Below are 27,245 nucleotides of genomic sequence, written 5' to 3'. Positions count from 1 at the left end.
GCAGATGGCCCATGCTCACCAAGACCAACTACAGCGAGTGGTCTATGGTGATGAAAGTGAAGCTGCAGGCACGGCGCATGTGGGATGCGGTGCGGTACGGTGATGCCGACTTCGATGAGGATCGGCGGGCGCTGGAGGCCCTCCTTGCCGCTGTTCCGCCGGAGCTGGCGCCCACCCTCGTGGACAAGGAGACCGCGAAGGACGCCTGGGACGCTATCGCCTCGGCACGCATCGGCAGCGCCCGCGCTTGCAGAGCTACGTTGCAGAAGCTGCGCAGGGAGTGGGAAAACCTAGCTTTCAAGCCGGGTGAGGACGTCGACGACTTCACTCTCCGCCTCAACACCCTGATGCAGCAGCTGGCGCGGTACCGTGACGACGACATCGACGAGGAGAAAGCCGTCGAGAAGTTCCTCCGTGTCGTCCCCAAGAAGTACTCGCAGGTCGCCATCGCGATCGAGATGCTGCTGGACTTCTCCGAGCTGACAATCGAGGACGTCACGGGTCGCCTCAAGACCATCGACAACCGCGAGCACATCTCCCCCTCGGAGCCAGCCACCATGGGTGGCAGGCTTCTCTTCACCGAGGAGCAATGGCTCGCCCGCCAGCGGGAGCGGAAGAAGGGGGAGGCTTCGGGTTCGTCGAGTGGCCACAAGCGCCGGCCGCGCAAGCGGGACAAGGCTCCCCAGGCGCGTGGTGGCGCTCCTGACGGCGCTGACGGCGAGCGCAAGGCAACCCGGGACGACACCTGCAAGAACTGCGGCAGGACCGGCCACTGGGCCAAGGACTGTCGGCAAGCGAGGCGCGGCTGTCAGGCACACGTCGCGCAGGCGCAGGAGGGTGACGAGCCGGCTCTGTTCCTCGTACACAGGAGCATCGAGCTACACTCCTCTCCCGCGCCGGCCGCCGCCTCGCTCCTCCACCTCGACGAGCCGCGGGCCCACGTCTTCCTCGGCAACGGGTCCAGCGACGACAAGATCGACGGCTGGTACCTCAACACCGGCACCACCCACCACATGACCGGGCGGCGGGAGTTCTTCTCCGAGCTCGACTCCGGCGTTCGAGGCTCCGTCAAGTTCAGGGACGCCTCCGCCGCGGAGATCAAGGGCATCGGCTCCGTCCTCTTCACCGCCAAGACCGGTGAGCACCGGCTGCTCATCGACGTCTACTACATCCCCGCGTTGAGGAACTCCATCATCAGCTTGGGACAGCTGGATGAGAACGGCTCACGCGTGGAGATCGAGCACGGGGTCCTGCGCATCTGGGACCGTCGTCGCCGCCTTCTCGCCAAGGTGAACAGGGGGACTAACCGCCTCTACGTGTCCAGGTGGCGCAGCCCGTGTCTTGTAGCCCAACGCGACGACGACACCTGGCGGTGGCACGAGCGCTTCCACGCCAAGGAGAAGTTGGAGCTCGTACATGGCGACCTCTGCGGCCCCGTGACACCGGCTACACCTGGAGGACGGCGCTACTTCCTCCTCGTCGACGACGTGTCCCGCTACATGTGGGCGATCCTGCTCAACACCAAGGCGGCAGCTGCGGACACCATCAAGCGTCACCAAGCTGCTGCGGAGGAGTGCGGCCGCAAGCTTCGGGTGCGGCGCACGGACAACGGTGGCTGAGTTCACGGCGTACTGCGCCGACGAGGGGATCCAGCGCCACTTCTCCGCCCCGTACACCCCGCAGCAGAACGGCGTCATCGAGCGCCGCAACCAGATGGTGGTGGCCACCGCCCGCGACCTCCTCAAGCAGAGACGGATGCCGGCGATCTACTGGGGAGAGGCGGTGATGACCGCCGTCCATCTCCTCAACTGCTCGCCCACCAAGGCCATTGACAGCAAGACGCCGTACGAGGCCTGGCACGGGCGCAAGCCAACGGTCGGCCACCTCTGCGTCTTCGGTTGCCTCGCGTTCGCCAAGGAGCTCAGCCACGTCGGCAAGCTCGACGACCGGAGCACGCCAGGGGTCTTCATCGGCTACGCGGAGGGCATCAAGGCCTACCGCATCCTCGACCCTACGACACAGCACGTCCGCATCTCGCGTGGCGCCGTGTTCGACGAAGGGCGAGGCTGGACGTGGGACAAGGCGGTGGACGACGGCTCGACTTCGACTCTGAGAGACTTCGTCGTCGACTGCGTCCACATCGAGGGAGCAAGGGGAGCTAGCAGCTCGTCCTCACCGAGCTCACCCACCTCAGCACCCGGCTTGCCATCAGCTCCGGCGAGTCCTCCACCGGCTCCAGCGGGTACTCCATCGCCTACACCACCGGCTCCGGAGAGTTCTTCACCGCCAATACCGCCGGCCACACCCCGCTCTCCTACACCGGTTCCCCACTCTCCTGCACCGGCGCCCACACCGCAAGGATCGGCTCCAGCAGCTTCGGTCCACGACAAGCAGCGCACGGTGGAGTTCGCCACTCCGTTGTCCAACGACGAGGACCGCGTCGACGCCTACCACGACGACGAGCCTCTGCGCTACCGCACTGTGGACAACATCCTCGTCGAGCAGCCCGTCCCTGGACTGGCGACGCACGACTTCAAGGCGGAGCTGCACCTGGCGTACAACGACGGCGAGCCCCACTCCTTCGCTGAGACGGAGGGAGACGCGGCATGACGCGCCGCGATACAGCAGGAGATGGACGCCGTCGAGCGGAACCAGACGTGAGAGCTGGCGGATCTTCCTGCCGGTCACCGCGCCATCACCCTTAAGTGGGTGTTTAAGCTCAAGAAGGATGAGGCCGGGGCGGTGATCAAGCACAAGGCGCGTCTGGTGGCGTGCGGGTTCGTTCAGCAGGAGGGAGTCGACTTCGACGACGCCTTCACGCCCGTCGCGCGGATGGAGTCCGTGCGTGTCCTCGCGCTGGCGGCCCAGGAGGGCTGGCGTGTGCACCACATGGACGTGAAGTCCGCCTTCCTCAACGGCGACTTGAAGGAGGAGGTCTACGTCCGCCAGCCGCCGGGATTCGTCATCCCCAGCAAGGAGAACAAGGTTCTCCGCCTGCGCAAGGCCCTCTACGGCTTGCGGCAGGCACCACGAGCTTGAAACGCTAAGCTGGACTCCACTCTCAAGCAGATGGGGTTCCAACAGAGCGCTCACGAGGCTGTTGTCTACCGATGGGGCAAGGGAGACAATGCTCTACTGGTAGGAGTCTACGTCGACAACTTGGTGATCACCGGCACCAAGGAGGACGAGGTGGAGGCATTCAAGGCGGAGATGAAGGTCGTCTTCCAGATGAGCGACTTGGGGCTCCTCTTCTTCTACCTAGGGATCGAGGTCCACCAGGACAGCTCCGGCATCTCTCTTCGCCAGACCGCCTATGCCAAGCACATCGTCGAGCTGGGCGGGCTCACCGACTACAACCCAGCCCACACTCCCATGGAGGAGAGGCTGAAGCTGAGCCGCGACAACACGGCGGAGGAGGTTGACGCGACGCAGTATCGGCGCATTGTCGGCAGCCTTCGCTACCTTGTCCACACGCGGCCGAACTTGGCGTTCGGCGTCGGCTACATCAATCAGTTCATGCAGCGACCAACGACGGAGCATCAGCAGGCCGTGAAGAGGATCCTCCGCTACATTGCGGTTACCTCCGACTACGGTTTGCACTACCCGAGGTGCCCCGGCGCGGCGCACTTCATCGGGTACAGTGACAACAACCACGCCGGCGACATCGACACCAGCACGAGCACCGGCGGGATGCTGTTCTTCCTCGACGGGTGTCTGATCAGTTGGCAGTCGGTCAAGCAACAGATGGTGGCTCTGTCCAGTTGCGAGGCAGAGTACATCGCTGCCACTTCTGCTTCGACTCAGGCTCTTTGGCTGGCTCGGCTGCTAAGCGATCTCCTTGGCAGAGACGCAGAAGCAGTGAAGCTCAGGGTGTACAGCAAGTCCGCCTTGGCCTTGGCGAAGAACCCCGTCTTCAACGAGCGCAGCAAGCACATCCGGGTCAAGTACCACTTCATCAGGAGCTGCTTGGACAAGGGGAGCGTCAGAGCCAACTACATCAGCACCTAGGACCAACTCGTCGACTTCCTCACCAAGTCACTTGGGAGAGTGAAGTTCTAGGAGCTTCGCGCCAAGATTGGGATGGCTCAAATTCCCCAGAAGGCGCCACACAAGACTTAGGGGGAGAATGATAGCAATAAGTCTTGTAGTTATCCTTTGGTGCACTGTCAGCACCTTTATTTTCTATCTTATCTAGATAGGTATCTACTTTGGCATCTTTCTGGAATATGTTGTAATCCTTTCTTAAGGACCAAGTATGCTACCCTATATCTATCCCCAACCTGCCATGGTTTGTGGCAAGGCTAATAAATCTCAGATCTAGCCCCAACCTGTGACTATCTCTCCAACATGAGGATTAAGCAGCAGCTTGAACTGCAACATGCACTGCCCTTTATAATTTAATAAATTTGAGGCTATGTTTATGTAATAAAACTTAAGTACTGCTATCTTCCTATGTTGAACTTATGCACGTCTAGCTGTGAACTTCTTATTCAGTGATTTGTTATTTGAGATGTGAGACTTGTCTACATGTCTTGTTGTGTATATTGTTAATCGTGTACTTCTGTTCTGTCATAGAAGCTGGAACTGGCCAAGTTGCTTCTGCTGGTAGCTACATTGCATTGTTCTGCTGCTATCTACTGGACTATACCTCCTGAAAAGGCTGCCTTAAAGTGAAAGGTGATATATACAACAGAACTAATATACAAGCTACTCTTGTTTTTACAGAAATGGGAACCGTTGTGCAAGGGAGGAACAAGAAGGAAGGTTGCGGCTACCAGGGAAGAGATCTTCAGGAGGCTGTAAGAGGGTGCGCAGGTCAACCAGCAGGCTGCTGAGCCAATGGAGAATAACAGTCAACAATCTTCTGTCCCACAGTTAGAACCCTGACTTATGCATGCAGACTAAATAGAATGCTAATAACCGAACTTGGCATTAGAGCTGGCCTTCATCGTACAAGAGTTTTGGTGACGTGTTGGTCTGCATGTTTGTGTGGCCATTATGTGTGATCACTGTTCTTACTTTCTAATCTGGTATTCCCAGAAACTTGCTTTCTATAAAGCAGGTCCGGAGCTGCCTTTGGTCAAAGGTGATATATACTTCAATACTCCATTCTGACCACCATTTATACAACAAGAATAAGACATTTAGACTGATACTGTGATACATTCATATTTGGTTTTTGTCTGCAACTTTGGACTTGGAGTCTTGAAGTTGGAGAAATCCGAAATGGGTGGACTTGGCTTGCTGTTGCCTTATTGGGAAAAAAAGTAAAATTACAATATTTGCAGGGTAATTTCAATGTTTACTGAATTTTAACCTGCACTATTATTTGTTTATTAAAAAAATACTAAAATGTATCTGCATATGGGGCTTTTTGGGGTAAATGCCCTAATAGTGTGTCCATATCAGCCTGATAACAAGATGCTTATCTGTGCTGCATAGACATTGAGAACAATGTACTCACTCCATTCCAAATTATAAGACGTTTTGGCTAATGCAGTTTGCTCATGCATAGATGTTTTGGCTAATGCATAGAGGTTTTGGTCCATAGACTTTGATAATGTATTACCGTGGCTAATGCAGTTTGTGCACTCGCTAAAATAATCTAACATTACTGCTATCCATGCCAAATATACAGAAACGCCCTTCATCATTATCAGCAGCAAAGCAACATAATCTATTCTAATCCATCCAAAATTAAAATAATAAACAACAGCTGCAGAAAGTGAAGACATTTGCTCAATGACACCAGTCCATCCCAGGATGTAAAAATCTAGGAACAAGAGCCGCACCTGGCAGGGTCGAATCCCGCCTGGAGAGCGAGTCGGAGCTCGTTGCCGCTGACGAGGACGGCGCCGCAGCCAAGCTCACGCAGGACGCGTAGCACGGGGAGGTTGTTGTTGGCCTTGACGGCATACCCGACGATGGAGCGGAGCCCCTGGAGAGCGTCGCGGTAGGCGGTGAAGTTGCGCAGGATCTGAGGCTTGCTGTAGAGATAGAAGGGGCTGCGCTCGGCAGCCGCCATCGCGTCCTCCACCCGCACTCCCTCGCAGTACAGGTAGCCGTCGGCGCCGCGCCGGAAGCAGTGCTTCGGCACGCCGGCAGCCGTCGCCGCGGGCTGTGGCGGTGGGGACGGGGAGGCCGTGGAGACGGAGGCGCGCACGGACAGGCGGCCATGGCGGCGGGGGAATGAGACGACGGCGGGGCTCCGGCGGTTCGGGTGGCTCGTTTGGGTAGGGTTTGGGGTGGGGAGAAGGGAGCGCGAGAGCAGGTTCGCCGACGCCATTGCTAGGGTTTAGGAAGCGAACCAGCGATTAGCGAAGTGTTCTGTGCTAGTTCCACGCAAACACGAGAGAGTTAGGATTTGACCTCCACGTGTGCCTCACTCGCACGAATTGTTTCGGTTTGAAGGACTTGCTCAATTGTTCTCTTTTCTCCAATTTATTTATATTTTCTTTTCTTTCTTTTCCAGATACCGATTTTTGGCGTTTGGACATGTGATGAGTTTGGATATGAAAATGAATTTTTAGGGAAAAACAAACAAACAAACAAAAAGATGAATGAATTTAAATAAGAGTGGGTACGACTAGGGATATAAGTTTGTATCCCATTATCTTGTTTGGCATGTGTCTTGTGATGCTGAGTCTAGTATTAGAAAATATATATCTAATATTAAAGAGCTAAAATTTATTTTCTATTTTTTGTCTGGCCTCCACTTACCTAACTAACCATTTGTGAATTTTATGCTTTTTCTAGTCCAAATATAAGGTTTTTGTCTACACTTTTCCAATCCTAAATGTGGTGTCCGTCTTTCCTACGCACCAGAATCTGTAATGTTTGTATTCTCTACTATTCTTTATCTAATACTAAATCTTGTGTTCAACCATGGGGCCTTTGTTTTTCGTCGAAGCCCTGTCTCAATTTTTTTTAGTTCATTCCTGTGCTGGTTCTAAGTCTCAAATTGAATAAACCCCAATTATGGGAACACCGGTCTCGGCGCCTAAGGCTCCCTAGGCGACTCGAGTTAGGTCTCGCGGCGACAATCCCATTTCTTCTGGTCTCACATCTTTCTTCCTCTCGCCCGACCCTTCTTCGCTGCTTGCAAAGGGATCCCTGTCCACATCCTAGTCTTGCGTTTGTGTCCAAATCATATTCTCCGGGTTGGAGCCGAACCCTAATTGTGCTAGCCATTTCTCCGGTCGGGATCACACGATACAGTTCAGTCGCCATCCTTGCTGGGTGATCATGGATCATGTGGCTGGATTGATGGAAAGCCTGAAGTCGACGGAGGTTGAGAAGAAGGGGATCCGAATTGGCAACAACATCGGATCAAAAGGGGTGGTGAAGGATCCCAAGTCGGTGGCGAAGTGCTAACTGATCGGGAGGTGAGATCAGACACGATGAAAGCGACCCTAGGGCGGATTTAGCATTAAAAGTTGAAAACAAGCATTGATGTACATCAACAATGAACTAGCAGTAATTATGCTACCATTTACCAAAATACGGTTAGAGAATGCCACAATAGAAACAAAAGATTGTTATCATTGGCAAAATGTAATCCTCAACCACAAGGTCCTCACCGACCTAAAAAAGAATAAACCATTTATTTTTATTTTAAAAATTCTATATAATAATTCATTGATGAAAAAGGAAAAATAGATGCTTACTCCTTATTGATCAAATCTACGTCCTTTTCAAATTATTTCAAATTATGAAATATCTTATAAATAATAATAATTAAACTATCAACGACCTAACCCTAGAATCTGGGCAAGGACAAACAACCAAGAACCAAAAAACTGAAACCAAATTGGATGCTTAGATTAATGAAAATTGAAAGAGTTAAGAGAATCTTTGATTTTATTACTACTTTGTCTTGTGATCGATGTTGAGAAGGGTGGACGCCTGGGCAGACTACACTCTGTGCTACTTGGATGCCTCAGCTCCTAAGGCCTTCTGCTAAGTCCCTATTTTGTGTTGGATGCTTTAAACATAGGGGTACGCTGAGTCCCCGGGTAAGAAGGTACTGACAGGCGAACCCCCGACCAATCTCACAGATCACCCGGGGGGCTCGGAGGCTATACCCATTGGGTACGCTCGCGCGTACCCTCTGGAAGGAGTTAGGGGGAGCTCGAGCACGCCTGCGACCACTGCTCAAGGTTCGGGGGCTTGCCAAGGCCCCGGGCTACCGAGCGACGGTAGCCCGAGCCTGACTCCAACCCAGTGTAGGCCCGAGCTAGCGCTCGGATGATGAATCGACGCCCTGAGTCGTGGGCAACCTGCCAGGCATTTGAGGCCTGACGAGTACGGAGGTTCCACGTCGTCTGCCCATTCAACGAGCGCGAGGCTCTGTCAGCCACTCCTTCAGCAGGGTCACACAACTAGCATGACACAACAGGACAAATGACTTCACCAACTCTAGGGGCGGGGGGCTCTAGGGCCCACTAGTCAGCCCCTCCAAACGGGGCTCCTTCACGGTCAAGGAAGCTTCGAAAAGGTTCACCCGGGGAGGCTGCGCCGCAGTAGACAGCCCCTGACGGTCAAGAGCCAGGCGATGGCAGCAGCGTCAGGCGGTTGCTGCAGCTCCATTGACTCCTCCCTATGTGATAAGGTGAGGTCCATCCACGCGTGGCAAGGTACTCGTGCACCCCGGTGCACATGGACCAAAGACTTGAACCCAAACCAACCTATCCTCGACCCCTCCTCGGAATATAAGGGGAGGGTCGGCTCCCATAAAGGGGGAGGATCAAATAGTAGTCGATCCCAAGAAATAAGATGAACTCGACAACCTAGCTAGAGAAGGTCGGTTCCTTACTCACTGTAGAAGAACACACCTCTGACGAGCCGTAGGATAGCACCGAGCGATCTCCTGTCAAACTCTCGGTCTCCATCGTTGGAACCACCGATTTGGGTGCACCTGAACATGAAGAACACTACACTGCTGGACGTAGGGTTCAGAAGCCCGAACCAGGATAGATCGTCGTGTCCTCCTTGTGTTTTTAGTGCCCGAGCCACTGGAGACCCACAAATCGACTTTCGATGAACAACCACGATGCTTGTCGTGGTTACGAACTTGTGACACCAGTCATCACCGCTCTTATGATCTCATAATAGGGGTGGCAAACCTTATCCGAGTTCCCCGCCTTTGGCATAAGCATGCGCCTGATCATCTCATTCATGACCGCTGGGAACCTCCTTAGCCCACTGCTAGCCCCATGGTGATGCTCATTCATCGAATAGTAAATATGAGTCCCCTCCGACTGCATAGCTAGGGTCTATATCACAATCTTCCCCGTCTTCATCCCATTGTAGTTGAGCCCGCTAGCAACTGCAAGCTCCTTGAAAGACGCCCTGAGTCACCTTTTGCCAGTCATCCAAACAAACATCTCCCTATCCATGTTAACCTGCAAGGTGGCATAGTACTGCCAGATCATCGACTCGTTCAAGTTATGTCTAAAGGCCATAGCTGTTGACACCGTTTTTTGCATGTGTCAAAATGATCGGAGTGGGCTAATCGGTAGGAGGAAAGTTACTGTATACGCTGACAGCCGATGAAAGTCAGCTTATAAAGATGGTTGCCGATGACTGGTGGTGGTCGATGGAAAGGTTGATTTAGACTCGGGCATTGCCGATGAGGTTGGAGGTGTTATTGTCGATGCCGATGAAGGAAGGCTTGAAGACTACTGCCGATGAAACAGGAAGTATGCCGATGGAAAGGAGGTCGGTGAGATTTTCATCGTAATTGAGGCAGACAGGGAAATAGATAGGAGTTGATTTCCTTTTCTATATTTATTAGAATATGATTCATGTAAGAGTCACGTATTTCCTTAGGTATGGATTTGGTGTCCTAGTTATGTTTGGTTATGTCTCTTTAGATCAGGGTATAAATATAGATTGAAGGGCAATGTAAAAGATATATCAATCAATATCAAAACCAATTTTTACTCCTATTTGCATCTACTTACTTTTCGGCGACTTCGTCAATTTGCACATTTTTCTTTTTACTAGTTCTCATTGATTCGGCGAGTTGCATCGCAGTGCAACCTTCGGCGATTCTCGAGTTCCGCATGAGTACCTCTTGGCCGTGACTTCCGGGCGTATCGCTGTTGTCAGGACCAAAGTGCTCGTATCTTCATCCTTGTCGATTAACAGGTCAAATCGACTGGCACGCTTTGGATATCGATTCGGGTATTAGCCCTTTGTGTTTGCAGATCCATTTTTGCATCAACACATCTTTTGGCACGTCCGGTGGGACCAATCAATCCGATCAATATGTTCAATTCCGAGATCAATTCAGAGAACATTATCGCGGTATCAGAAGAAGATCTTAAGGAAGAGTAGAGGCAAGCTATGGAAAAAGCTGTAGAAGAATACAGACAGCTTTGTCTGAAATCGTTTAGCCTGAATAAGAGTGGACAAGTCATCCAGAAGCAAGATTTGCCATTGCCTCGGCAGGTTACCTTTGACTCCAATCCTGGTAAACTTCAAGAGATGGTTAATTCTGTAGTAAATCATGCTTTGATTAATCATTCCAATGTACTGTCCAATACTGTTCATAATGCTGTGGTTCGAACTCTCAAAGAAGGACAAGCGTCACCGCATTACGTTGGCCCTGCCTATCACCAACCAGAGTCGGTATCTGTTAATACTCCATCGGCTCTCTCGGCCATTGTGGGTACAGAAGTTACTTCTCCTCCAGTATCGACAGGCTTACCTAATATTCAATCTACACCGATACGATCAGATCCGGTAGGACGAGTTCAGCTTAATACAGATCTAGCGGCATCAGCTATGTCAGGCCCTGTGTCTCAGAATAGCCAGATTCCTGCTAATTGGTGGGGATATGGTATGCCTCCGGAGTCATCTGCTTTCAATCCTGGGTTACCTTAAGTATTTGACGCAGTAGGAAAAGCTCCTATACCATCGGCTGTTTCGCCGATGGCCCAAGTGCCTCAATATGCCACAGCAACTACTGTGCAACCAACTCCAGGAGGTTTCCAGATGCCTTTGGTTCAAACACCCAGTTCAAATCCATCGGCAAGCTTACTGCCGATGCAACAGAAAGCCCATGTTATGAGTCAAACTGGGGTTCAGTTCATGCCTCAAGCTGGTTATAATTATCCAACAATGTCAGCAAATTACCAGCCATCGGTAAGTTTTATACCGATGAGTTCTAGTAATGGTTGGTCAGGACAGTTACCTGTTCAACATACAGTTCAGCAAAATCAACAGGTTGCAGGGATTCAACAAGGTCATATGCAAGCTGGTATCCAGAATCAAGCATCGGCAGCACAACCGATAAATCCTTTCCAACAGGTTAATGGACCACAAGTAACGGCAAATATGTCGATGGCTGGAGATCGTGGGCCACAAAGATATGTGGAGGAATATCAGTAGGCACCTCCTGTAGAAATTCAGCCAGTTCGTCATCAGGAGGCTGATGCTTTTTGGGCCGATAGGATAGCAGAAATTATGAAGGATCAGTTTGGGATAAAGCCCAAGGTCAATACTTATTCTTATCGGACTCCATATCCTCCTGCATATGATTTAATTTCTCTCCCAAATTGATACAAGGTACCAGATTTCACTAAATTCTCCGGGCAAGATGATACATCAACAATGGAACACGTCAATCACTTTATTATTCAATGTGGAGAGGCAGCTAGCAGAGATGAATTAAGAGTTCGATTATTTTCATTATCTTTGTCTGGATCGGCATTTACATGGTTCATTTCATTACTACCGAATTCTATTATTACTTGGGTTGATCTAGAAAAATAATTTCATAAGTATTTCTTTGCTGGAATCCATGAAAAGAAGCTCACCGATTTAATAAAATTGAGACAGCGTAATGATGAATTGGTAGAAAGTTTTGTGCAAAGGCTACGAGATGTAAAAAATAAGTGCTACAGCCTGGTGCTGGATGATCGGCAGCTTGCCGATTTGGCTTTCCAAGGGTTATTGCCACATCTCAAAGACAGGTATGCTTCTCAGGAATTTAAAAGCCTCAGTCATCTCGTGCAAAAGATCTCTGATCAAGATACTAGGGTTTTTGAACCTAAAAAGAATTGGAGTAAAAAGGTATCATTTGTTGAAGAAGTAGGAGATTCTGATTCTAATGAAGAACCAGTTATCGGCTTAGCTGAGTGGGTTAAGAATAAAAAGTCGATATCTTGTCCCTTTGGTCAAAAAGAGCCAGAAAAGTTTACCTTTGATATCACCAAAGCCGACAAAATATTTGATCTTCTGCTTCAAGAGGGCCAAATTAAGCTGTCACCTAATCATGTGATCCCATCGGCAGAAGAGTTGAAGAAGATCTTATACTGCAAATGGCACAATGCAACTTCACACAGTACAAATGAGTGCAAGGTGTTCAGGCAACAGTTACAATCGGCTATTGAATCTGGGAGAATTAAGTTTGGTATTTCCAAGGCCTAGAAGCCGATGAAAATTGATCAACACCCGTTTCCAGTAAATATGTTGGAGGCCAAAGGGAAGACCAAGGTATTGACGTCAGAGGCTGCTGAGAAAAACGCATCAGTGGATCCCCAACATCGGATAACTACCGATGATGCAAAAAGTAAGGGTTTGCTGGGAGAAAGCAGTAATTCCAAAAATCCTCCTCGACCTGGCATTGTGATTACTCATCGAAGGCAGCAGGAGAATTGGCGCCAGCGAAATGATTGATATCGACAACAGCAAGAAGAGAGACGTCGGGAAGAATGGCATCGGCATAAAGATCATTGGAGGTGCCCATTTTTCATCCATTGCTGGGAAGAAGGTATTAAATTGCCAACTGTTGAAAATTGCCCTGAGTGCAATGGTTATTATGGGGTCAATCGGTCAGAAAGGAGGTTTCAACCTGGTAATCAAGGTTTATCTATCAATGAGCCGATCAGAGGCAGAACATCAGTGCATGATCGGCTGGAGGGCAGACTAAGTGTACATGAGAGGCTTGGTAAACGCGCTGGATATTTTCCAAGGAATCAAGAGGAGCTTGAGAAGATGGCAAATGCAAGAGTTCCCAATGAGGAAATATTCTACAGGGACCCTAATATACGCCGTGTAGAATCAACTAGGACATGTTATCAGCCGGTTTGGAAAACCAAGTTTCCTCGATGGTGCCCGGAGGGTCTGACAAAGACACAGAGAAGGAGGATGCAACGTGAGCATCAGGAGGATTTATACCAAGAGGAAAATTCCTCCAATGAGAGGTCTGGTCATCAGCAGTGGCAGGTAAAACACAAAAATAAGGGTCCATCGGTAGATGTTAATATGGTATTCATGTTGCCGATAGAGTTTTTGGCACTATCTGATAATGAGGAAGAAGTTGTTCTCTCCGATCAAATAGCTCAGTTGACACTAGATCCAATGATGATTGTTTTTGAGAAACCTACCAATGACGAGAGACAATATCTTAAAGCTTTGTTTGTGAAAGGCAGAGTTGATGGGCAGCCTGTATCTAAGATACTTATTGATGGAGGGACTGCGATTAATATTATGTCTTATGTGATGTATCGGAAACTTGGCAAGGGAGATCAAGACTTGACCAAAACCGATATGATGCTGAAGGATTTTGAAGGCAATATGTCACCGGCTAAAGGGGCAGTATGCGTTGAATTGACCATTGGCAGCAAAACCTTGCCGACGACGGTCTTTGTTATTAATGACAAAGGTGCATATAATCTGCTTCTTGGGAGGGATTGGATTCATGCTAATTGTTATGTTCCTTCTACAATGCATCAATGCCTCGTACAGTGGATTGGAGATAAGATTGAGGTTGTTCCTAGTGATTCTTCTTATATCATCGCATCGATAGAATCAGATACTTATGAGCGAACCAGATGCATATCAGAAGAAATTTGGGAAAGAGAGTTCCTTAGAGTTACTGACTATGAAATTCCACCGATCCAAGCAGTCGGTTCTGAAGAAGGATTTTAATGGATAGGTTTGCCGATGATGGAAAATTAGGTCAAGGGTTCACATCAGCAAATGATTTAGTAGAAGTAGATATTGGTGATGGCGATAGGCCAAGACCTACTTTTATTAGTGCTAAGTTAGATTCCAAGTGTAAGCAGCAAATGACTGATTTGTTAAAAGAGTATAAAGATTATTTTGCTTGGGATTATACTGAGATGCCTGGATTAGATCGATCGATAGTTGAACATCGGTTACCTATCAAATCTAGATTTCGGCCACATCAGCAGCCAGCACGCCGATGCAACCCTAATATACTTCCTGACATTAAGGCCGAAATAACTAAATTAATTGAGGCGAAGTTTATTCGGTAGTGTCGATATGCGGAGTGGATCTCTAATGTGGTTTCTGTTTATAAGAAAAATGGAAAACTTCGTGTTTGTATTGATTTCAGGAATCTTAACAAAGCCACACCAATGGATGACTATCCAATGCCGATTGCTGATTTGTTGATTGATGCTGCAGCCGGACATCAAATTATCAGCTTCATGGATGGTAATGTAGGTTACAATCAAATATTCATGGCTGAAGAAGATATTGCTAAGACTGCTTTTAGATGTCCAGGTCATGTAGGGCTATTTGAGTGGATAGTCATGACGTTTGGTTTGAAAAATGCCGGTGCTACTTATCAAAGAGCTATGAACTTTATTTTTCATGAATACATCGACACATTAGTGGAGATCTACATTGATGACATAGTGATTAAGTCTGGAGATATCACAAAACATCTAGCCGATCTACGAAAGATATTGGAGTGCACAAGGAAGCATGGATTGAAGATGAATCCTAATAAATGTGCATTTGGTGTATCGGCAGGACAATTCTTGGGTTTTATGATGCATCAGCGGGGCATCGAAATCAGTAGGAGGTCTATTGATGTAATTAACAAGGTGGTTGCTCCTACCAATAAAACTGAATTGCAATCTTTGATTGGTAAGATTAATTTTATTAGAAGATTCATATCTAATTTGTCGGGTAAGATCAAGGCTTTCAGTCCATTACTTAAATTGAAAGCCAATCAGGAATTTGTATGGGAAGCTGAGCAGCAGTTAGCCCTGGATGAAATTAAGAAATATTTAACAAATCCTCCGGTGCTAGTTCCACCTCAACACGGGAAACCTTTCAGGTTGTATTTGTCAACTGATGATACCGTTATCGGTTCAGCTCTTATTCAAGAATTTGAAGGGAAAGAACGTGTTATTTATTATTTGAGCAGAAGATTAGTGGATGCTGAAACAAGGTATTCGGCCATCGAAAAATTATGTCTGTGCTTATACTTTTCTTGTGTCAAATTAAGACATTATTTGTTATCTGCCGATATTAAGTGGTAGAATCGGCAAGTGGATTTTAGCATTATCAGAATTTGAACTACGTTACGAATCAACTAAGGCAGTTAAAGGGTAGGTTATGGCTGATTTTGTCACTCAGCATTGTAATGTAGTGGACTCTCTGGAGGTTGCTCCTTGGACACTTTTCTTCGATGGGTCCACATGTGGTGAAGGAGCAGGTATCGGCATTGTGTTGATTTCACCTCAAGGAAGGAAGTATGAGTTTTCATCGCCGATTGTTGCTACATCGACAAACAATCAGGCTGAATACCAAGCCTTGATAAAAGGGTTAGAATTGCTAAAGGAAATACGTGCCGATGCTGTTGAAATCTTTGGTGATTCTATGCTAGTTATAAATCAATTGGCTGGGATTTATAAATGCCAAAGTGAAGTTTTAATTTTGTATTATGAAAGATGTTTGCAATTGTTGAAAGGGTTTAGAGATTTTCGTCTTGAACACATTCCTCGACTGCATAATGAGGAGGCTAATCGACTAGCTCATCATGCTTTAGGGTATCAGCCTATTCAGGAAGTGCTAACATCGGCAGTTGATACCGATGACTGGAGGAAGGAGATTGTCGATTATTTAAAGGGTCCATATAAAAAGGTTGAAAGACGTATAAGGTTCCAAGCTACCAAGTATGTGCTCCTCGATGATGAATTATATTATCGAACTATAGATGGAGTTTTACTCAGATGTGTTAGCAGTGATGAATCGAAAAGTTTGATGGGTGAAATTCATGAAGGAGTGTGTGGAGCGCATCAATCGGCTTTCAAGATGAAGTGGATGAACAGAAGGAATGGATACTATTGGCCAACTATTCTTGAAGATTGTTTTAAATATTTTAAAGGATGTCAGGGGTGTCAAAAGTTTGGTAATATTCAAAGAGCGCCTGCATCGGCTATGAACCCTATAATTAAACCTTGGCCGTTCCGGGGGTGGGCTATTGATCTCATCGGCCAGATTTATCCGTCATCAAGTAAAGGACATAAATTTATTCTGGTTGCTACCGATTATTTCACAAAATGGGTTGAGGCAATTCCTTTAAAAAAGGTGACATCGGCTAATATAATCGATTTTGTGAAAGAGCATATTGTTTACCGATTTGGTATTCCTCAAACTATCACTACCGATCAGGGTACTATGTTTACATCGGGAGAATTTGATAAGTTTGCTGTGGGTATGGGAATTAAAGTTTTAAATTCTTCTCCATATTATGCTCAAGCTAATGGTCAGGCTGAGGCTTCTAACAAAGGGATCATCAAACTCATTAAGCGTAAAATTGAAGAAAATCCTAGGAGGTGGCATACAATATTAAATGAAGCTTTGTGGTCATATCGGATGTCATGTCATGGTGCAACCAAAGTAACGCCTTATCAGTTAGTATATGGACATGACACAGTATTGCCTTGGGAAATTAAAATTGGCTCTAGACGAATACGTTCTCAAAATCAGCTGACAGCCGATGATTATGATACTCTTATGAAGGATGAGATGGAAGATGTGGCGGGTCATCGGTTAAGGGCTTTAGTTAGCATTGAAGAAAATAAGAAAAGAGTAGCCAGATGGTATGACAAGAAGGTAAAGGTAAAAGAGTTTGCCGATGGAGATCTGGTCTGGAAATTAATTTTACCGATTGGGACTAAAAGTTCAAAGTTTGGAAAGTGGTCTCCTAATTGGGAAGGTCCATATCGGATAAATCGGTCTGTTTCTGGTAACGCATATATTCTAGAAACCCTCGAAGGGGTCGTGTTTCCCAGAGCATTAAATGGAAAATATTTAAAGAAATATTATCCTAGTATCTGGATGGATACATAAAAGTATAAGTGCCGATAACAGTCCTATCGGCTAGAATTATACAAGGATGTCAATGTCTCGTAAAGTGCCGATGCAATAGACAAGATTTACAAATTTAACAAGGATTGGATAGCTAATATCGCACGCAGGCGAATTTGGTCAGCTTCCTTCATTTCTTTGATGTCTTCATCGGCAGCACCTTCCACAGGCTTGAGTTTTTTCTTCATGGCCAAGGCTTTGCGAGCCTGGGTGTCTCTTTCTTGCTGAAGGGCCTTGATAGCATTGGGTAGCTGGCTTTCTTCTTGTTGAGCATGAGTTAAGGCTGCCTCGACTTCTTTCAATTCAGCCAATAGAGCCATCTTCTTTGCCAATAAATCTAAGATTTTCTGCTTATGTTCAGCGCCCGAAGTCTGCAAGTTGCCGATGCCCTTGTGCTTCTCATCGGCAATTTGTTTTAGTTGTAGCATCTCCTCTTTGAGTTGAACCTGAGCTGCTCTATCGGCAATACGTTGAGCAGCCCGTTGATATTGCAGTTGGCGGCTTTCTAAATGGGCTGCTGGGAAGAGTACTTCTTCAACGTCGGCAGGGACCTGGCCACGGATTGTTTTGAAAATTGCCTTTGCAGGGTCCGAGTCATCTACCAGTTGGGTGGTATCCTGCTGTAACAAGCTCAGGAGAGCTTCCAACTTGGACTTAGTTTCTACCGATATTATTCCCAGTGCAAGGGAAGAACTTGTTTCCTCTCCATCATCATCAGAGACGTCAATAGCAAAGGAGAATAGGCTGTTTGGGGAGTCTTGTTCCTGAGGAAAAGAAAAGGAGGTCAGTTAAGGATAAGTATGAGTATTGTAAATCAGCTAGGTTAATCGATTTACCTGTTTCAAGGCAATTTCCTGTGCTTGACTGGAGGAAGCAACCTGGAGTATGCCGTGTGGGGGATCGGCTGAGCTTGCCGATGGGATATCCTCTGCAACCTCATCGGTGGTTGGCTCTTGGGGTATGATGACTGATGACATTGGGGCAGATATGGGGGTCGGCATGGACTTCTGTCGTTTTGGCTGTGCCTCGACATCTATCAAGGCTTTGCGCTTTGCTTGGGCATCGGCAATGGTTGGCTAGGGGGCATCGGCACTTGTTGGTTGTGAAGCTTGGACATCTGGTACGCTTGTCGATGTACCCATTTGTTGTTGTAAAACAAGTGTAAGGTATGATATTTAACAGATAAAATGTGAAATCAAGGGGATACCTCTGAAGGTTTATCAGAAGAAGTGGTGCTTGATATCGAGGGAATTGCTGATGATGATCCAGCAGCGGCTCTTACCCCCTGATGATTAATGTTAATATAGTTTGTGATCGGCATAAGTAGAAATAAACAAGGTTGTTACCTTGAATGCCTTGACTAAGGTTGTAGCAGCAGCCGATGGAGTGGCCCTAGCTATAGCCAATTTGGACTTGGAGGTGATGGTCTTGGTACGGATCTTCTGGTGAGTCAAAGCGGCTAAGGTGGGGGCGTTGTAGCCGATCGGTGATATCGGGGAAACAGGCCGAAGATTGAAGGGTTTCCCACTTTTGCTCATAGTTGGTGCTGGGTTGTTAACCTATCACGAGAAAGTTAGTTACCGATATATGAAAGGAAAAAGCGGAAGGGAGCTAAAAGGAACTTACTGCGTCATCGGGAATGGCGTATTTAGGGTCGATCATGTGCCGATATGTGTGAACAGATGTTGCAAATAGTTGTTCCCTCCACTCTCGCCACCATTGCTTATATGATTCGATGATGAAAGATACTGGCGTCTAGACGGATATATCGACATTTGTAGTATCGGCATCGGGGGAGAGTTGCACTACCCTGTTCCAATCTATTTCGTAGGTGATTGTTTCTCTGGGTTTGATCACATTGGTAAAACAAAGTTTGATTGGCAGTTGCCCAAAAGCCAATTGACGGGATACTGCCGATGGGTTGTAAAACTCATATGTGATATTGGTGTTTTTCCCGCTACTGAATGTGTTTACTGGAATTGCCCTGGGAGTAATGATAGCCATCATGAGCTCGTTATCTTGATTCAGAGTGTCATCGGCAAAGTTGAAAAGAAGGGGAAATCTGTTTTCTTCGTCAATATAAGGCACCCAGGCCCTATGATCACGAGAAAGACCATTGTAGAAGCTTTGAAAGAATCTGCCGATCTGGTCTTCATTGGCTTCTGTTCCAGGGAGGACAATTATGGCTTCACCAAAATTGAGAGGTGAGCGTGTTGCCGATTCCTCGTCCCCAAGCACATGGTCTTCAGCAATTTCTTGTGGGAATTGTTGGGCAAAGAAGTCCCATTGCAACCGTTTGTGCATATGGGTATTCAGCCACATGTTGATGAACCACCACGGGCCTCCTAAGTTGCCGATGGGTTCGCCAAGCAGAAGTTTCTGAGACACTTGATGAAGAAGATGATAAGTGGAGCTCAGAAGGTATCGGCCAAGAGGGAATCTTACACCATTGGCCAGGAGTTCAGCAGCGGGGAGGAAAGCATTAGTTGGTCCTACTGATCAACCACAGAAGATAAATTTTTCTAACCACATATTCAAGAATGTGGCATGTTCCCTCTGATTAACTGTCCCAGTCTTCTGGCATTCTTAGATGTATCCTGTCCAACCGCTGATGTTGCAGGTATTCACCCTATATTTAGATTTTCTACCATAAATAGAGCCTTCATCGGCAGTTGAAATATCCAAACCAGTGAGCATGTATACATCGGCAAGTGTGGGAGTAGCTGGGCCATGTCCAAACATAAAAGTGTTTGTTGTGTCTGACCAGAAGTAAGCAGCTACAATCATCATTGATTCATTCTTCTGCATATCGGCAATAGATAGCCTAATGCATTGGTCTAGCTTCCGTTCTGCCCAGTATACTTGCATCGATCTATTAACCCTCAAGTACCAATCTTCCCACCCTTTGATGGTTTTGGGCCAAGATCAGAATGTGTCTTTCCATAAATTCAGAGAGAAATTTTAGGCTCTAAAGGGGATTCTGTTAACCTCTGCATTAATCAGATCAGTTGGATCTAGGTTGCCCATTGGTCCTAGGCATTGGACATGCGGCTGATCGGTTGGAATAACTAATTTATTGCGCAGTTCCTAAGTTTAAAGGATCCGGAGAACAAAAGAAAAGAAAAATCACCAACTATATGAATTTGCAAAAACTAGGGGAATCGAGGTAAAAGGTAATGGAAGTGGAACGAACCGCAGGGACGTCGAAGTTGATTGCCATTATCTTGAGGAAGATGGGGGCACGAGCCGGAGACTTGAGGTTAACGCTAGAGAAGAGTTCTTGTTGGTTGAGGTCGCACAGTTGTTCATCGGAGTCGCCACCGGAAAGAGAAAATGTCAAAGATTGGAGTCTGAGGGTAGAAGACGAGCGTTCTAGAGGAATCTATTTATAAGCCGCTTGGAGTAGGGGTATTTTGGACTTATCTCTATACCGCGCGCATGTAGGTCGAGGTGGTTCAGATGGATATGGTAACTGTTCGCACGATAATTAAGGGATTGTACATATGAGTTGATGGCAAGTAATCATAACTTGGAAGAGATATCGGTACAGGATATTTTAATTCTGAAAATGGCCGCATTATTATGTTAGGATCTTGCCGATGGATTATTGTTTTGGTATCTTAACCATAATCAAGGCAAGAGTGGTTGGTGATTGTGCGATATTTACTGAGGTACGTGAATTAGGATTAGATTTGATAACAGATCAGGTTTTGGCTTGGAGGATGAGTTACGGTAATCGGGCGAAGGCAAACGTTATATGGAGTAAATTTCAGAGCATTAATGGTTTTATACTCCGAAATTGGGGGGCATGTGTTGACACCGTTTTTTGCACGTGTCAAAATGATCGGAGTGGGTTAATCGGCAGGAGGAAAGTTACTGTATACGCTGACAGCCGATGAAAGTCAGCTTATAAAGATGGTTGCCGATGACTGGTGGTGGTCGATGGAAAGGTTGATTTAGACTCGGGCGTTGCCGATGAGGTTGGAGGTGTTATTGTCGATGCCGATGAAGGAAGGCTTGAAGACTACTGCCGATGAAACAGGAAGTATGCCGATGGAAAGGAGGTCGGTGAGATTTCCATCGTAATTGAGGCGGACAGGGAAATAGATAGGAGTTGATTTCCTTTTCTGTATTTATTAGAATATGATTCATGTAAGAGTCACATATTTCCTTAGGTATGGATTTGGTGTCCTAGTTATGTTTGGTTATGTCTCTTTAGATCAGGGTATAAATATAGATTGAAGGGCAATGTAAAAGATATATCAATCAATATCAAAACCAATTTTTACTCCTATTTGCATCTACTTACTTTTCGGCGACTTCGTCAATTTGCACATTTTTCTTTTTACGAGTTCTCATTGATTCGGCGAGTTGCATCGCAGTGCAACCTTCGGCGATTCTCGAGTTCCGCGTGAGTACCTCTTGGCCGTGACTTTCGGGCGTATCGCTGTTGTCAGGACCAAAGTGCTCGTATCTTCATCCTTGTCGATTAACAGGTCAAATCGACTGGCATGCTTTGGATATCGATTCGGGTATTAGCCCTTTGTGTTTGCAGATCCACTTTTGCATCAACAATAGCTTTCCTCCATCCCATGGCGTTGAACATCTCGATCAGCGGTAACACCTTTGGGAATTTCTCAAGGTGGGTCCAGTTGACCCATAACTGCTTCTTATGCATTGGCCTCTGACAAACTCACCCTATAATAGTTTGCACTTGAAACGATCCACGATTTCCACGAAGGGAAATCCACAGATTACAACATAATGTGATAGTCCTAGGAAGACCAAGCTATCACATTAACATTATTCAGTTGGTACCACAGTCCATACAACTCGATTACAGGTTTACGAGGTATTACAATGCTTACTAATACTCTTAGATCAACACCCTGTTGGTGGAAACACACACAGAACAGCATCAGAGTAGAGCGTAGCACGACAGCGGGTTGAAGACTCCATAATCCTCAGGCATGTTGAGCGTAGAACAAGACCATCTAATCCTCCAATCGTCATTGTTGTTGGCGTAGGTGGCTCCAAACCCGCTAAACAATTTTCAGTACGATTTGTACTGGCCATTGGCTCCCACCCTATGTTTTGCTTTTGCTTTGTGGAAAGTGGTATGTAAGGGTAGAGCAAAAGACCTATTTATGGCTGTAATTTTCCAATACAAGTTCATCAATATTTTATAATTGTTCTAAAGTTTTAACTCATTTTCAACCATCCATCCCATCCACACACAACCACACATCTCACCACACTCTCACTCTCTAGGTGGCAAGGACAACTCTCTCTCATGCCTTGCCTCAATGGCCAAAGGCCAGAACCTGTACCAACCCCGGGGGAGAGAAAAAAGAACACCTCTCACTAATCAAGGGAAGTATAGAACATAGAAATGTCCATGACTATGGACATGGCTATACATATAGATCGATCAACTCTGCAGAGCATATACACCTGGAACCACAAGATCACGATCATCGACGGAGGCCCTGTCTAGGCTAATACCGGGTTGCCTTCTCATTGGTACGATATCACCCTGCCACTCAACCTTGAGTCACCTCGGAGTCCACTGGCATGCTGAGACTGTGAGACACAGCACCGGGCCACCAAGGTCACCACATTGTCTTAGGTGGATGTGAGCCATACTCCCTTACCTCCCTACACTATCAACTTACTACCTAGCAATAGTGGCATCGCCCTAGCTAGTCAGCAAGCCGTCCCCCATCTAGTTAGGGATGAGTGGTGTGTACGAAGGGTCCTATGAGCCAATTCTCTTGGCATACCAGTCCTTAGGAGGTCCAGACAAGACATCTTCTCAAGTGGGGATAACTGTCACCCCGTGACTCGATGACACCTTCCTTCCAAGGATTCACCCTACGAAGAGTCTCCTCACCAAAATCTACTCATCTCACATGTACCCACCACAAGTACCTCACATAGAGGATGCTCAGGTCACACCCTCCTAGCTATGGGGGGTACAACCCTAGATACCCACAGGGCGACACATGGGCCATGCCACTAGGGGTGGTCTAGCCCACAAGATCAAGGCCCACGGTGCTCGGTTCTGCTCGGCGTGCACCGTAAGGCAACAAGAAGACATCTTGGTGATGAAGGAAGATCTAATCGGATATGCTAGATATTGTATTCCTTGTAAATACTTATCATGTAACCGACCAGAGATAGATCTAACCGACTTGTAACCCTACCCCTATGCTATATAAGGTGGGTAGGGACCCTCCTCGAACTCAACTCATAGTCAATACAATCCATCAAAAACATAGGATGTAGGGTCTTATGTCGACCTGACGGTCTGAACCTATCTAAATCGTTGTATCTGTGGCTGTGTCACCATCTAGTTCCTATCTCGCGCACCTCCACCGATCAATCTACTGCCATGGGCATATCTCTTGGTAGACTGTCAACCATATTTCATCGACAGTGGTGCGCTAGGTAGGGGGTGTGCGTGCTGATTCCATGGTCAACTAGATGGTCAAATTCTCGAGCTCCATGAACTTTGTTGAGCCAGACCAGTCGTTCATGATTGGATCCATGACATGGGTCATCAACACTAATAGCAATGAGGAGATCATGGAGACAGTGTAGGGTAATCCTACCCCGAACATGTTGGCATCAGCCATGCTAACACCAGCACCTACAACTCTGATCTTGGCTCTTTGCCGGGCTAGGAGATCTATCGATCAAGATGATCTGATCGTATCTATCGATCGGGTCACCAATGGCTTAGTCGAATGCCTATCTCTCACAAAGTTGGTCTTAGATCGGTCTACCGAGGGTGTCAAAACTCCTGCACTCTAAGGTCACCGTGCTGCTAGCACCGGGCGCCCTGCTCGTGCGCACCGTCCGAGGTGGCAAGATTCAAATCTAGTGATCATGGCAACTCTAGAAGGGTGCATGGTCCATCGCCAACCACTCCATGCCATAGGCCTACTTTTCGTCGATTACGAGGCCTCGATGGAGAACATGCTGCCATGCACCATCTTTTCACTGACCACGCCAAGCGTGGCTATGGCAATGACCTTTATTAGATTGATCTGCCTAAGGCCGATCAACCTACCCTAGCGGTGAACATGGTGCAAATCCGCCAGCTCCTGGATGAATCACTCAACACCATCCTAGAGGAGAGCCCCGAGCCGTACTCTGAGGGTTCCACCAATAGCTACCCCCCTTCCCGCTAGGCTTTGGGGGAGAGCTCTTCATGGTAAGCAATGACAGTGTTGCTATCAATGGAGACACCAGTGTCTAGCGCTGTGAGCGTGAAGCCAGGAATATTGATCACCAACAGCGCCATGATGAGGAAGCCACCAATGCTATCTAGCCCGCCGGAGGCAGTCCTCCGCCTCTCGCCCACAATCTCCAGCACGAGTTCCTCATGGTGGACAATCAACTAGTGGAGCAAACGTCGAGCGTCAATTTAGCCATGGCCACCAATGAGTTGGGCAGGCTCCCACAAACACCGGAGGTAGCTAAGATCCAAGTGCTGCTTAAAGCGGCCCAAGTCCAAGTTAACGACATTCAGAACCTAGCTCCTTCTTTTTCGACTATGTCAGCATGCAGACGCCACCCCCATGGCTGTCGCTAAGATGGGAGAAGTCGTTACCACAACTCCAAACTTTACTGCAACTAGGGAGATGGCTAGTACATCCAGAGGGGATCTAGAGGCAATATCGCCATCAACCCTAGATTGCAAGCACCTAGGGACCGGTATGGCCGACCAGTTCACCCTAATAATCACGACGCCAATCAGGAGGTTAATCAACCCCTTCGTGGTTATGTTCACGGCCTCATCAACGCCAATCTCAACGCCTGTGACCACACTGAGAACAGTCACGCCTAGTAGCATCAGGTAGAACTCCAGCGCTGACAAGAGTACGACAACAATCACGGCGGCGCCCCCACTAGCATCCTGGCTCTCCCTACCATTAAGCCCATGGGACCTCGCCCATTTACGGCAAGGCTGTGAGCCATACAGTGGCCTACAAGCTTCAAGATTTTTAGGGTCGATCCTTATGACAGTAAGGCCAATCCCGAGCAGTGGCTACAACTCTACTAGATAGCTATACGTGCCGCAGAGGAAGCAGCGATGTGATGGCAAATTATTTGCCCATCATGATCACCCAATCAGTAAACAACTAGCTCATGAGCCTGAGGCCGGATTCCATCGAATCTTGGGATAATCTTAAGAAAGTCTTCATTGAGAACTATATGGCAACATGTCAATAGCCTGGCATAAAATATGATATGGAGAAACTTCACTAGACATCTGAGGAACCTCTGCAAAGCTACATTTGGCATTTCTCAGAAATGAGGAATTGCATCCCCAACATCAGCGATAATGAGGCCATCGCTGCTTTCACTAGAGGACTCCATCATCACCAGGAGTTACGCTCCAAGCTCTATCGCAAGAGGCCCCAGACCATCGGTGACCTGCTAAAGATAGCAAACTCATATGCCAACTCCAAAGAAGCTGATCGGCAATACAAGGATGACATTGCTCATGCTTCCCGCTCTGATCACCACCCACGTCGCAACGATGATCGCTGCAAAGAACAGCACCATGGAGACCGCGACAAGCGCTACAACAATCGCGAACATCGTCATGATGATAGGTCAGAGGGATCGAGGGCTCCATAGCTACAGCGTTGCTGACTAGACAAATTTGTCAACAACGTAGAACAGCCATGCACTAAGCACAATTATAACGCTGACTACAAGAAGCTCCTTGATGGCCCATGCCTGATACATAAGAACAGCAAGCACACCATGCGACAGTGCTTATGCATGGCCAAGGCTTTCCGCGATGAAGATTGGAAGAGGTAGCCGCGCAAAGATGATGAGTCAAATGACGGTAAGGGAGAAGAGCATCCTAAGGATGCAAAAACCCACCTTCTAAGATGCAAACAAGACCATCGCCACAATCTTCGGAGGGTACGCCGCCTCCAAGAATAGACGGCAGCAGAAGCTCACCGCTCGACAGATCATGTTGATCACCAACTACAACACCGTTGCCGATCCCAAATATCTAGACTGGTCGAAGTACCCTATCACCTTCAGTAGGGCTGACTAGTGGGCAGATATCCCATACATAATGTGCGATTCAAGAAGGTCCTCATCGACAGCGGTAGTGCTCTCAATATCCTCTTCGTTGGAGCCCTAACTGAGTTGGGTCTCTCCAAGGACAATCTTGTTCCTATTGATTCTCCTTTCTGGGGGATTATACCTGGCAAAGCATCCCAACCATTGGGACATATCACACTACTAGTCCTGTTTCGGCACCATTGAGCATTTCTATACTGAGTACATCAGTTTCTTCATGGCAGACTTTGATAATGCCTACCATGCCATACTTGATCGACCAGCCCTCACCAAGTTTATGGCTATGCCACATTATGTCTATCTAGTGTTGAAGATGCCAACAGAGCAGGGTGTTCTCACCCTACGTGCCAACATCTCCACCGCCTATGATTGTGAGAAGGAAGGCCTTGCCATAGCCGAAGCGCTCGACCTCTCTACCCGAATGTAGGACTACCTCACCAACTCCAAGAAGGTGCTAGTGGAGAAGCAGGAGATCTTGACTCAGGAGCCACCTCGGTCCTTGACTATGTCTAAGGATACAATGGAGGTAGAGCTCGTCATCGGTGATAGGAGCAAGATAGCCCATATCAGGGCACATCTCGACCCCAAATAGGAAGAAGCGCTATGGGGGATATGACCTCCTATATTCATAAGACAAGACATGGGCCGCACCATCAGAGGTGACCCAACCCACAAGATCAAGGCGTGCACGACACTAATCGACATGCACCGCAAGATATTATATAGTACCAAATAGGATACTTTCCTTATAACCCTACCCCTCTAGAGTATATAAGGAGAGGTAGGGGTCCCCTAGTTGACATCTACATCATCCCATATTCAATACAATACATCAAAGACACAGGACGTAGGGTATTACATCGATCAGACGGCCCGAACCTGTCTAAATCGCTGTGCACCTCCACCGATCTGGTTCCTATCACGTGCACCTCCACCGATCAATCTACCTTCATGGGATACCCCTCGGAGGACTACCAAGCATCTTTTGT

General features: G+C 47.6%; 1 protein-coding gene across 2 annotated transcripts in view; it reads right to left on the bottom strand.

Annotated features, from left to right (window-relative positions):
• The window catches only part of LOC136505022 (probable diaminopimelate decarboxylase, chloroplastic), a 30,246-nt gene extending 23,880 nt beyond the window's left edge, over positions 1 to 6,366 (bottom strand). Inside the window, exon 1 of one of the 2 annotated variants that reach the window (XM_066500088.1) lies at positions 5,793 to 6,366. In XM_066500088.1, coding sequence (XP_066356185.1) covers positions 5,793 to 6,286 — 494 coding nt within the window. In that variant the 5' untranslated portion in view covers positions 6,287 to 6,366. The remainder of the gene's footprint in view (positions 1 to 5,792) is intronic. The other variant, XM_066500087.1, reaches the window with a different exon arrangement.
• Positions 6,367 to 27,245: the final 20,879 nt, after the last annotated feature.

Source organism: Miscanthus floridulus, chromosome 14 (assembly GCF_019320115.1).
Source record: "Miscanthus floridulus cultivar M001 chromosome 14, ASM1932011v1, whole genome shotgun sequence".
Classification (NCBI taxonomy): Eukaryota; Viridiplantae; Streptophyta; class Magnoliopsida; order Poales; family Poaceae; genus Miscanthus; species Miscanthus floridulus.
This window is presented reverse-complemented; position numbering and strand designations above follow the sequence as displayed.